Genomic DNA, 13,906 nt, shown 5'->3' with positions numbered 1-13,906 from the left:
TATTTCGCTATCTTGGTACTTATATTTTACAAGAAATAAATTAACCGGACACCGTTTCTATAAATAGAAATCGGCTACTGCTTCCGGATTAGTTTGCTGTGACAAATGACGTTTGAAAGCAGATGTACTTTGTCATTTTGTAGACCACACAGACATCTGACTTGGTTAGTTTTATATAGGGGGGTCGGCTTATATACAAGGTCTATAATTTTAAAGCCGATTTGGAGGGTGAAACTAGGGGGTCGGTTAATGCATGGAGTCGGCTAATACACAGCGATATACGGTACTGTATTTTAATGGTTTGTTTTGATTAACAACACCTACAGACAGGACAGTACATACTGCATTCTTTAAAATGCCAGATGTGGGGAACTATAGCTGGGACGAGGAAACTACAATGTGTCCACCGAGAAGGTTTAGTCCTCTGACCAAAGCACCTCATTTTTAGTAGACCATATTGGGACAGCAATTAATATCAAGAAAAGATGACAGCAAATAAACAACGGTACTAATTTGAATAATAGCAATATTGGATGAATATTACCAGTATTGTCAAAATGATTAATAATATAAGTGGGAATAGTTTAAACATAGAAACCCCTTACCATCGCAGAAGTTGCGACCTTAAACGTTTTAGAGTGCTGTTCATGTATTTCTTTACCTGTGAATATGTAGTGGTTGGTGAACTATCACTGTGGGGGACAGTGGTTTGCCCCAACACTGAATCATGGTCAGTTCCGATATGGTACGGATCAGCCTGGTGGACAGAGCTTATACCATCTGACTCAATATAGTAGGCTGATCTAAAACCCTCTAACTCAGTATTGTAGATCGGTATACCATTTGACTCAACACTTTGAGTGTGTCTAATATCATCTGACTGAACATGGTGGATGGGTATAATACCATTTGACTCAATATTCTGGGTGGGTCTAATACCATCTGACTGAACATGGTGGATGGGTATAATACCATTTGACTCAATATTCTGGGTGGGTCTAATACCATCTGACTGAATATCTGAGGGTAGCAAAATACCTTCTGATTGATTGGATATAATACCATTTGACTCAATATTCTGGGTGGGTCTAATACCATCTGACTGAACATGGTGGATTGGTATAATACCATTTGACTCAATATTCTGGGTGGGTCTAACACCATCTGACTGAATATCTGAGGATAGTAAAATACCTTCTGACTGATTGGATATAATACCATTTGACTCAATATTCTGGGTGGGTCTAATACCATCTGACTGAACTTGGTGAATTGATATAATACCATTTGACTCAATATTCTGGGTGGGTCTAACACCATCTGACTGAATATCTGAGGGTAGTAAAATACCTTCTGATTGATTGGCTATAATGCCATTTGACTCAATATTCTGGGTGGGTCTAATACCATCTCACTGAACATGGTGGATTGGTATAATACCATTTGACTCAATATTCTGGGTGGGTCTAACATACACCATCTGACTGAATATCTGAGGGTAGTAAAATACCTTCTGATTGATTGGCTATAATACCATTTGACTCAATATTCTGGGTGGGTCTAATACCATCTGACTGAACATGGTGGATTGGTATAATACCATTTGACTCAATATTCTGGGTGGGTCTAACACCATCTGACTGAATATCTGAGGGTAGTAAAATACCTTCTGATTGATTGGTATAATACCATTTGACTCAATATTCTGGGTGGGTCTAACACCATCTGACTGAATATCTGAGGGTGGTAAAATACCACCTGTCTCAACATGGTGGATAGGTCCAGTATCATTTGACTCAATGTTCTGGGTGGGTCTAATACCATCTGATTGAACCTGGTGAATGGGTATAATGGTACTACTAATACTATCTGAGACGGGGTTGATGTTTCTGTAGGAATCCGACTCACTCTGGTTGGTAGGTCTAACAGCACCTGACTCAACATGGTTAATGGGTCCAATACCATTCGACTCACTCTGGTTGGTAAAACCGTCCGACTCACTTTCATGGGCTGTTGGATTTTGTCTGTTGAATCTCCTACAGGTGAAAAGAGAAATTTCATTTTTAAAGACGTCAGCCCTAACCAGACTACTTTGTCTCTTTTAAAAAATTATTATGGGAAGGGGGGGGGGGGGGGGGGGGGGGGGGGGGGAGGAGGGGAGCATAAGGACGACTTGCCAAAAAATTAATATAAAATATAAAATGGCTTTACAGAGACTAGAGGCACTTGTATTGTGTATTATTGCAGTAAATTGGTAGCTTCGTTCAAAATGGCAGTCTAATTATGGTCTGTTCAACAATTACAAAATGCTTGATGGAGGAGAGATATGTGAGTTTATAAAATGGTATGGGGGGGGGGGGGGTTATCAAGTTAAGTAATGTTTTTTAATTATCATAACACATTTTGTTTCTTCCTACATCAAGCCACATATAAATTATGTACAGACAGACTGGCTTTTTTAAATAAACATTAGACACGATCTTGACCTGCTACTTATTTTATTTATTTAAAAACTATAAAATCAGAGATAATGCTTAAGTTTGCTTGCAAGTCTGTATACTCTATATACAAACATGGGCCTCTAATATGTTGCTATTTTGATATCTGGGCCTGTTACATTTTGGTCAGGCCTGCTAAAATCATTAAAGGGCCTGTGAAAAACCCACATGGGGCTAGTTATATAGAAAAAATGCTAATCTTCGACCCTGTCGCCCAGTTTAAAAACTAACATAAAATACTGAAATACATTTGTACCTTTTCAAAGCTTTCTTGAATGATTATAAGTATGTTGACCTCTGTAGTATTTAAATACCCATTGCCTTATAAAGTTACTTGTGATTTTAGTACCAAATGGAAACAACTGTTCATGTGGTAGTGGGGGGTGGGGTGATAGCGGTCAACAGTGCATGTGGTAGCTGGGGTGGGGTCAGGGGGCACTGCACCCCAATTTTGAAAGTAGAGAGGCCAGGCCCTCTCCATTTAAAAGACGATCTAAATATGAATTTGAATGAATATAGATATTTTTTTCACTCCCAACAGGTCACAAGAATATAGCTTCCTATTCTCCATATGATTAGAGAGAGAGAAAGGGGGTGGAGATGAAGAGATAGGAGGGAGGGAGAGAAAAAAGAGAGACACTGTGGCAAACAAGAGTTACAAATAGAGACAGAGACACATATTAAGAAAGACAGACAGAGAGTGATGCAAGGTAAAAGAAAAGAAAAAAAACAGATGGAGGGAGAACAAACAGAATTTAAAAGTTTGATTTGTTTAATAATACCACTAGAGCACATTGATTGATTCGTCATCGACCCATTAGTTATCAAACATTGCTAATTTGACTGGTAGTCTTCAGAGGAAACCCTTTACATTTTCCCATTAGCAACAAGATCTCTTTTATATGTGCACTTTCCAATACAGGACAGCACATTCCTTTGCCTTTGAGACACCAGTCGTGGGGCATTGGTTGAGACGGGGGGGGGGGGGGGTACCAAGTCACACAAAAATGGATCAATTCTGGAGGTTCGATCCTGTGACGAAAGCACCTCAGGTGAGCTCTCTACCGCCTCGCCTAGATCCCACTGCCTGGGAAGAAAAAGACAGACAGACAAGAGGACCAACCTGTCGATGGCTGACTGTAAGACTGCAGAGTGGGCGAAATCAACGATAAGATCAACCAGTGCAACCAGATCCCTCATATAGTAGGATTCCGCCTCCTGCTGCCCAATATCTTTGGCCATTTCAGTCAGCGTTGTTAAGCGAGACTTCATCCCAGATGTCGATGGTGTTGTTGTGGTTGTCCTTTTTGGCTTTTTCTTTGTTGTGGCTGCCTGAGTGAAGATTTAAAGTTCAAAATCATTTATTTTATATATGAATTATACAAAATGGCATACATTTTATAACATTGATAAGTACACATAATTGTTACATTAAATTTATAAGGATTTTTTTTTTTTTTTTAACCACACGTCAGTGTATTCAGGGTGGGTGATGCAGGCACACACCCCCAACTCCCAACTTTTTTTCTTTTTTTCCCTCCAGGTTCTAATAAACCAAATCAATTCCTATTGCCGATAATGTTAACGTTTACTAATAAAACTGATATAAGCAGCATTTCAACACACCCAGTAAGTACAGCAATAGAAAGTGTGGCACCTCACATCTAATCTACCTGCAAGAAAATGGGGGGTCGCGTATCATTTAAGAGATTTAATTAATGTTTTTAATAGCAACCGTCAGTTTTGCTGAAAACTGCACTTCCATTTTTGGGGGTACCCCGCATTAGTTTCAACCTCTGGTATATACTGCATAACAACTGTATGACAAATAAAAGTGTATTTATTTATTGTCAATGAATAATAGTATTTGCACAAATAATCAATGTCACATAAAACTACCAATCACACCCACAGCTGCTTTTACTCCGTAAATATTTGACGGTGCACGTCGAACTCTGACACGGAACTCTCTTCTTTGGTACTATGCAACCTCCAACCACTTTCTTTGTCTTGACTCGTAAACAACCTGAGCATTCCCCCTATAAAATTCTGGCTACACCAATGCCTCAACATGTTTAAACTACATTTATTTTGGTGTCTAATTAATATATAGTTATTATTTCCATACTTGGTCGAAATAGACCTATACAGGAAACCAGCAACTGCAACACGAATGAATGAATGAATGAATGAATGAATGTTTTATTTAATGACAAATTTAACACATTTTAATTTGGTTATGTGGAGTCTGACATATAGGTACGGACAGACAAGGAAACCTGTTCCACCACAATGGAGAATGAATGGAACTCATTGTAAACATGACCATGTCAAATTGGTTGGGTTTATAGAAACACCGACTTGAATATCTTTATCCCCAGATGTCAGATTTTATTTTCACTAGTTTGGCGATACGGGAAATATTTTGTTCACTAGCTAATAGTTCCATTAGACCATGGGCAATCGGCTGGTGTGAGCATAGTATAGGCTATTGGGTATCAAACAAATGCAAGTTAAGTTTGATTTATTAATCATTGGCTATTGTATGTCCAACGGTAATTTTTACATATTTTTAGAGAAGAAATTCGATACATTTTTCCATTAGTAGCAAGGGATCTTTTATATGCAATATCCTACATAAAGTATAGCACACACCACGGCATCTAGTATACCAGTCATGGGGTACTGGCTGGAACGAAAAATAGCCTAATGGGTCCTCCGATGGGGAGCGATCCTAGACCGACAGCACAGTACCACTGGGCTGTGTTCCACCCTCCCATATAGCCTTGGAGAAAATCTAAATTTTTCCATTAGTAGCAAGGGATCTTTTATATGCACTTTTCCGCAGACAGGACTGCACATACCACAAACTTTCATATACCAATCTTAGGGCACTGGTTGGGTTGGGGTAAAAAAAAAACTATCAGAAAATGGATCCGCTGAGGCAGTTCGAACCTAGGAACCTGAACCTTCAAACCAATGAACTCGGATGAGCACTCTACCAACTGGATTAGATCCCAACCCTGAACAAGACTTAAGGTAGCAGTAATACAGTTAGCTCCCTTGTGTACCCGGGCGTGCAGAGAGTTCATTTGTTGGTTTTGTACAGATCCATGTTTGAAGACTAATTATTTTGAATAGGAAGTTAATTCTTAAGCTTAGTGATGGCTAAGGAGTTATTTTTTTAAAATGACAATTGGTTTGTCACCAGCTGTGAAAATGGTTTAGCTGTAATGAGGCTTGGTATTCATACACCAGTGTGACAAAAGTGGGGCTCAATCATTTTGGGTAATTTTCAAACAAGCTGATTTTGTGAAAAATTGAATAGCTAAACCTTTATTCGAATGAGGGTCTTTGTAAGGTTTGATGAGAAAGGTTTACTTAAATAATGCACCCAAAATCATGCAGTTTGGACACATTATGATGAAAGTAACACAAATATTTAAATAAGTCCTCTTTATAATTATGACCCTTTTTGTAATTTCCTTGAGACTAAAAATACCTGTATCTTTATTTATTTTTAAACCATAGATGGGCATTTAGCATGCCATGGGCTGATATGCATATATCTCAGCTGAAGATTCACAAATAACTGGTCTGCTACCAAAAGTCCAAAGAACGTTTAACAGTCATGACCATATTTTTACTGGGATAATTGTGATGCAGGACTTTAGATTGCACAAAAGTATAAACGTTGTGCCAAACATACACATACCAGGGATTTATCCAGGATTTTTCACCAGCGTCCCATGTCTAATGGGACTGGAAAATTAGCTTGAATAAAACAATTTTTCAGGCCACTGAATAACGCAGAACGTTCAGAAAACCTGGATAAATCACTGCCTGCCCAAAATTCATATGTCCAAAGTAAAAGAAAAGAAAGACCCCACCCCCTTGTCGAGCAAATTTATTTACTTTGTTTTGTTGGGGTTTGTTTGGGGTTATTTTTTTTATATAATTACCTTTTAACATGGCTTCGGCATCCGTTTTCTTTTTGGCCGCAAGGTATATATTTGTCTCTGGTAAACTTCTTAATAGTTCATTATTTTCACCAGTCTGTGTAGACCGAGAAGTCGAACGAAAGGTCTTGTCGCTCTATCTTTTAACACGGAGGCCTCTTCATAGACCGCTCCGACTTCTAAATATTATAATTAATATTTTTAAACAAGCAAATCATTAATTCGGTGTTGCTCAATAAATACATGACATAATAAGCGTCACGTGATTTCTATAACAACAACGGACGGACGTTATGCTTCATAATTACCGTTTCGACAATTTCCGACTAAAATCGCGTCCGAAATGTTCTGGAGTTGTTAAACTGAAAAAAAAGGTAACCGAGCGACCTACACCTTTTGAATTTAGAATGAATTTAGAATTGGGACGAAATGTTTATCTGAACTGCGTTTTGAGAGTCAAAAATAAAGCGCACACCTAAAATATTCAATAGACCACTGACGATCGGTGCAACAGTGGTGGCAGACTATTTTAATACAGTTTTGCCCCATTTCGAAAACGATGCAATTCATAATTTTATTCTTAAAATCCAAACATTCGAGTGAATAAAATGACACTTAATATTATAAAACTGGTGGTTTTGTTTTGTTGTTGTTTAGTGTTTTACGTTGGAGAATATGAGGAATCCCTTGGGGAACATATCATCAGGGTACCCACGTGACAGATAAAACAGGGAAAATGGTTTTAAAAAATTCAGGGAATTTGAAATGTTTGTTTGATTCAGGGAAAAATACAGGGATTTGGGTGTAATGGAATCTGGAAAAATCTCTGGAATTTTGTTGAGTCCTATACTGTATATACAGTAGAATCGCATTGGCTCGAACACTGTCGGTGCATCAAAGTCTGTTCGACCCATCGGGTAGTTCGAACCATGCATTCGGCAAATGTCGGGTGTTTCTGTAGCACAAAAATCAATCGGACAACCTCGCATATTTGTGTAAAACCGGCTTGGGTGATATGGTCCGAATGACTTGTGAGTAACGAAGTCGCCGTCAAATGTCGGATGAGATATATATTTCAGGGATCACCCTGGATCAAAAATACCTGTAGCCAGCCAAAAAATTAGCCAAATGGGATTTTTGTTAGCCATAATGAACATGTTTTAGCCAAAATAGTTTTCTGCAGTACCTACTGTATAGAGTATTTATATATGAATATGAAAATGCATCTTTTTCAGCTAATTATGTACAAACTGGAATAAATCTGAATAACAAAACCGTATTACCTGATCAAAATCAAAGACAGCAATGGGGGTAGGAGCAGTTAATATATATTACTTTGATCGGGTTTCATCTCTCAATATTTGTGTGGTTCTTAACCATAATAGTCCTACGTCATAAAACCGTAAATAAAATGTTGAGTGCGTCGTTAAATAAAACATTTTCTTTCCTTTCCTACTTTGATTTTTCAGTTGGGGCTTAGAGAGTTGGAAGCCAGTGCCGTCTGCAAACACCCACCCCAACTTCTAAGGCCTGCATTTATGACATTAATAAAAATCTGAGAGCCAATACTCTACTTCTTTTTAAAAATAGAGATCATTATTTCTTTTAAAATAGCAATCTTTATAATGTTGGTTGGAACTGCTTTTAATTTTTTTAATTTTTTTCAAAGTAACTCATCAATTAACCACCCCAACAGTTTCGTAATTTGCGCCATGTTGTTGATTTCCGCGTCGTGTTAAATGATTGTTGTTGATTTCAGTTTGTAAACTATGTAGGCTAAGAATGCCAACTTCACGTTATTACAACTATTCCATTTACGTCAAAGTTTTTGATTAAAAAAATAATTAAAGGAGCTCAATCATGGATTTGGTGGGCCTTGTTTCTCTAAATATGCGTTATAAATAAAACTTGCATTCATTTGGAATACCAAACCTAGTTATTGTATGATCCAAAATATTTTAATTGAACTACGATGGAGGGAATTCCATGATACACTTATTTTTTTTTAATTTGGAACTCTTCTTATGATGAGACATGAAAAATACGGAAAAACAGACTCGTAATGATGAGGCTATGTATACGACAACCGTATAATGTATTTTTGGATTTTATATTTAAACGATCACTGTGTATAGAGACTTGGTAAATGAGGGCCGGCTATATACATGACAAATAATAAAAAATATATTATTTCATGACTAAAATAACCGCGAATACGCTGAAATAAAATAATGAACAGTCGGAACATGAACTCACCATTTATCAGTATTATTATTATTATTATTATTATTATTATTAGGCGAACGTGCAAATTATTTTGACTGGTTCGCAAAGTGGTATTTCGGTTTTAATGTATAGCGTAAAAAAAAACAGTGTACCTTTGCATGTTTTGTCGTCCAAAGGTTGGCTAATTATTACTTAACCCAGTTGAACCCAGTTCTACGTTCAGCCTGCCGTTTGTGGGTGTGTGCACGCACGTTAATCTTGCATTTTCATAGCCAAAACTCCTCCAGATAAAACACCGCCCCTCCACCCCAAAAAGGTAGTAGTAGGCTAATAATAATAGTAATAGTAGTAGTAATAGGAATAATAATTGTGTATTATTATTATTATTATTACATATATTATAATGTTGGTAAAATCAAGTCGCGGTGGGGTGGGGTCGGTTGTTACAAAAACATTACATAAATTTAATCGCATTGTTTAATGTCCCCAACTATGTCTCTTGACACGTGCAACAGTCTCAGCTGACTGTCGAGCGTGACCTATATGCACATTGAGAGTAGCCAACGAACGTTTTCCTAACGTTCGTGAACTATGTGATTGGTTCCCGACGTGGATTGGGTTTAACGTGAAGCGCATAAAGCAGTCGAGCGGACGTTTTGTTTTGCTCGGTCAGGCTGAACTCGGCCCTAGCCTACTTGTCTTCGGCCCTGAACTAGCATGTGTATTGAAACTGACATGCATTGTCGGTCCGTTTTTATTAGTTTGGTTCAAAGACTTTACCAAGTTAAATAACAAGCTACAGATCTTTCAGACTTTGCTTTCATATATGTGGCCGTTAAAATACAGAACCGTGATTATTAAAATAAGCAAACATTATTTTGCTGTATTCTGGATGACAACGTTTCTCGTTACCGGTCGCGAGATCGCTATTACGCTAATTGAATATTTAGACTTATTATATGTCAGGTGTCGGATAGATTATGTAACCGTTTGTTCACATCGGAAGATAGAAAATGGCTTAGCCAAAATTTTAGCCACTTATAAATTTTATTAGCCTTTTTTTTTTCTTTTTTTTTAAATCAGCCAATGGCTAATTTGGCTACCGATAGCGCGAGCCCTGTATTTGTAACAATTATTTATCACTGTTAAAGAAACAAATAACAAACACACTGGTAGTCTATATTTATAAATATTTATTAATTTCAAAAGTTGATTCCAGTAGGTGGGGCCCATTGGGCAATGTAATAGTTATACCCACACTTCACGAGGTGTATCGGTTAATATCCCTAGTTTTGGTCGACCAAAACTATTGGGATATTCACCGATACCCCGAGCTCAGTGTAAGTTATGGGAATAAAAGTTCATTGTATTATTCATTAAAAAAAATTTTTTAATTTTGTTGGTGTTGTTTTAAATACAGGTGTAGTTAAATGAAAAGTGTAGGTGGGAAAGAGGACATGAGTTTGACCCGTACCCCTCTGGCAGTCTCTAAGACTAACCCTAAGCCTAACCTTAAAACTAGCACTAACCATTGAAAGGGGTACTGGTCGAACTAATTTACATGCAACAGAGAGAGAGAGAGAGAGAGAGAGAGAGAGAGAGAGAGAGAGAGAGAGAGAGAGAGAGAGAGAGAGAGAGAGAGAGAGAGAGAGAGAGAGAGAGAGAGAGAGAGAGAGAGAGAGAGAGAGAGAGAGAGAGAGACACACACACACACACACACACACACACACAGACAGACAGACTAAAGGGCAGCTGAATCGATCTGTAATAATTGTTTAATGTTTGGCATCCAATAGCCGATGATTAATAAATCAATGTGCTCTAGTGGTGTCGTTAAACAAAAGCTTTTTGTTTTACGCCAAAGTGCTCCTACATAAAACTATACTTAATGCAAGCAACCACTGTCACATTTATCAGTGGCAGGACTCATGGCTTTAACTCCTCCATTAAAAGTGGAGTACTACCTACAGCAGAACTGCACTGTTTCAGAAGTGTCGAATCACCTGTTTTTGGTGAATAGCAGTTTCACATATTTTATAACATAAAGTATTAAGTTTAAAATTATGAAAGTGAATATGACAATGTTCGTAACTATATAATAAAATAATATGAAATCTAATGTTGTGTTTTTCTTTTGGGTGTTCAAGGAATACATATTTTATAACATAAAGTATTAAGTTTAAAATTATGAAAGTGAATATGACAATGTTCGTAACTATATAATAAAATGATATGAAATCTAATGTTGTGTTTTTCTTTTGGGTGTTCAAGGAATACATTTGAAGATGATAACCTGTTTGATTATGCATATTATGTGTGATGTGCTTGTTAATCCCAGCACTATGAATGCACCATGTCACGTACATACAGAGATTAGTGAACTATTTTCTCTCGTAACCTAAACATTAGAAAATTCTGCTACAGGCATACAGGTCTCATTAACCAACATTTATCAGAAATTAGTCCAGTGTCACGGGTCTGGTCAAATGTACCAACCTGTACAAGACCAGTATTGTCGGAATGTAAACAAAATTAAGAAACAAAGTTTATCACACCTCTAGGTCAGAGGTTACTGTTATGAAGAGTCAAACTGTCAAACAATTAGCTCACAGATGGGTGTCCCTCTCAACATCAATTTAAATCACTGGTAATTAGGTCAGCTGCTTAAACTATATTAAAAGCAAGCATGTTGGTACAGTCATTTCACAATTGTCACTTGACTAAAAAATAATCACTTATTCCCATTAGAATATTTAACAAATTTTAAAATGCCGCCAGTGAGAAAAAGTTCAAAATGTGGATTTAAGAAAGGGGACATTGCACACAGTAAATCCAGGAAGTGTGCGAAAATGGATAGAGGTGTCATGAAATGAGACGAATGGCTTGACTGACCAAGTCAATGACTAAAAATGTGTTGGACATTGAGGCTCATGGTGTCCATGTTGGACAATTGCCGATGACACAGCCGTACCGAATACTGCTATCTGTGGCAGACCCACCAACTGAAATAGAACAGCATTTGAACTTTGATCCAGCCGAGGTGCTATTTGGTGGAGTACTACCTTTAGTACCACTGTCACGTGATCACCGGAGTTGTAGCTTTTAATTCACTCTCACATGGTTATTCAAGCCTTGATTTCATCATTTGGTAAATGAAGCCTCAAAACCCCATACCCACACAATCTGATTAAAATTAGCTCTACTGGGTCTCACCAGTAGATCTAACAGCATTGCATGGACTCCCATGTCCAGGTGACATTTCATCTATAAATAACAATTTAAATATCGACCAATTACACTTCGCCTTTTATAACGTTATTCAGGAGCATACAAATTCTAAAAATATCGGTCGAGACTATTTATGTAATAGGCGAACTTGTTGGTCTTATTCAACATTGACAAAACAGGGGGAAAAGTGCAGTAATAAACTCTGGTTTGTATACTAGTATAAACAGATTTTATGGCTATACCATCACAGGTGGGTTTTTTCGTCATGAAACAAATTTTATATTGAAATTAGTTTCCGGCATACTTCGTAATTCACCCGAATCATTTCGTATACCCTCGGAATAATCCTGAATGTTTTCAAATCACTGGCATGATTTTGCAAGTAAGGTTTTGATTGGTCGAATGAAAGGTCAGCTGGACATGAGCTACAGCGGGCTTCTGTTAAATCCAAATGTAATAGTGGAGCTAATTTTAATTAGATTGACACCCACACCAACCTCCACCCATTTTAATGATTTAAAAAAAAAGAAGATGCATCTCTGAGTGTGTTTATTTCAACATTTTGCAGGCAGCACGTCCCCAAACCCTCCCTACAAATCACACTCCCTTCGGGAGCTTGGCTCATTTCAATTTGACAAACTCGGTGTCCTTTTATGAGTAGTTCATGCCCCATGGTACTCGTTTAGAAAACTTGGTAGTAAGTTGCCCCTCGTTTTGAAGGAAAATTTTGTCTTTGTGCTTCTCAAGTGTTCCTAGGTGCCCTATATTGTTGTTATTAAACAGAAGGCAACACTGGATAAGCTGCTGGACAATCAAGTTGAGGACAGTGGTTCAAATCTCAGCAAAGCTGGTTCACACATTCATTCATCTTTCTCATCTATTTACTCTGCCTATCATTATCATGACATAAAATAAATGTTCAATTTCCCCACGATTTCAATCCGTTTCTACCCGGTCTGTCAGTTTGTTTTCCTACTTTTCTGAGCTGTCCACACCATCACCTTCCGTCTCCAAGTTCCTCCATGAGTTCAGTCTGTGTTCTTGACTGCATACTCTGCCACTAATAAAGCTGGTTTTACCCAAGGCACTAACAAAGGTAACACGTGCTGTGCCATCCAAAATAAAAATTTGACCCCTGCTGCTTATAAAAACTTACAATACTAACCAGTCAACAAATGCATATGGTTACGGAAAGTTCAAACACATCCCTGGAGTGGTGTTTGTGTGTGTGGAGGAGGAGGAGGAGGGGGGGGGGGGGGGGGGGGAGTAGTCGGCAGAAGGGTGGTGGAAAGAGTAAGAAAAAACTAATTGAAGTTAAGTAATATGGGGTTTTCTCGAGGACAAAATTGACTCTTTCTAACATTAAAGGACCCTTACAGCAGGCCCGTATTCAGGGTAGGGGTGTTGAGAGGTAAACAAAAAAAAAATTTGCTTGTGACCTTCCAACCCCAAAACATATTGTGTCTTCTCTTCTGCATTTTTAAAAATAATAACAATAAAATAATATATCTCTCTCTCTCTCTCTCTCTCTCTCTCTCTCTCTCTCTCTCTCTCTCTCTCTCTCTCTCTCTCTCTCTCTCTCTCTCTCTCTCTCTCTCTCTCTCTCTCTCTCTCTCTCTCTCTCTCACACACACAGACACAGACACAGACACAGAGTATATATATTTCATCTTCGTGTGGTTTGCCAAATTCTAAAATAAAATTCTCAACATCAAAGATTGTATTTCAATAAGAAAAACTTTATTATCCAAGGAACACAAAATAATATAACAAAGAACATGTTTACATATTTACAAGGAATGTATACTGAACTCGTATATTGAAAATGCACCACCATATTTTCAGTTGTTATTGCTATCCATGTATGAGGTTGCTATAAAGTACAATATCCTTAACCAATTTACACAATGTTTTATTTTTATTGCCTACCAGTTATACATAATAATTTAAATGTATTACTATTTCTTTTTCAATTGACTGATATATTTCCAATGA

The 13,906-nt window shown here is 37.5% G+C and overlaps 1 protein-coding gene across 1 annotated transcript; it reads right to left on the bottom strand.

The window, feature by feature from the left end:
* Window positions 1-222: 222 nt before the first annotated feature.
* LOC121390403 lies at window positions 223-7,668 on the bottom strand. The gene is made up of 3 exons (XM_041522205.1): window positions 6,461-7,668; window positions 3,622-3,830; window positions 223-2,036 (listed from the first exon to the last, which is right to left on the bottom strand). Exons 2-3 carry the CDS (start codon window positions 3,768-3,770, stop codon window positions 1,526-1,528), a joined length of 660 nt encoding a protein of 219 aa, XP_041378139.1. The 5' UTR covers window positions 3,771-3,830; window positions 6,461-7,668; the 3' UTR covers window positions 223-1,525.
* Between the last annotated feature and the right edge of the window lie 6,238 nt (window positions 7,669-13,906).

The sequence above is a fragment of the Gigantopelta aegis genome, chromosome 15, assembly GCF_016097555.1.
Source record: "Gigantopelta aegis isolate Gae_Host chromosome 15, Gae_host_genome, whole genome shotgun sequence".
NCBI lineage: Eukaryota > Metazoa > Mollusca > Gastropoda > Neomphalida > Peltospiridae > Gigantopelta > Gigantopelta aegis.
This window is presented reverse-complemented; position numbering and strand designations above follow the sequence as displayed.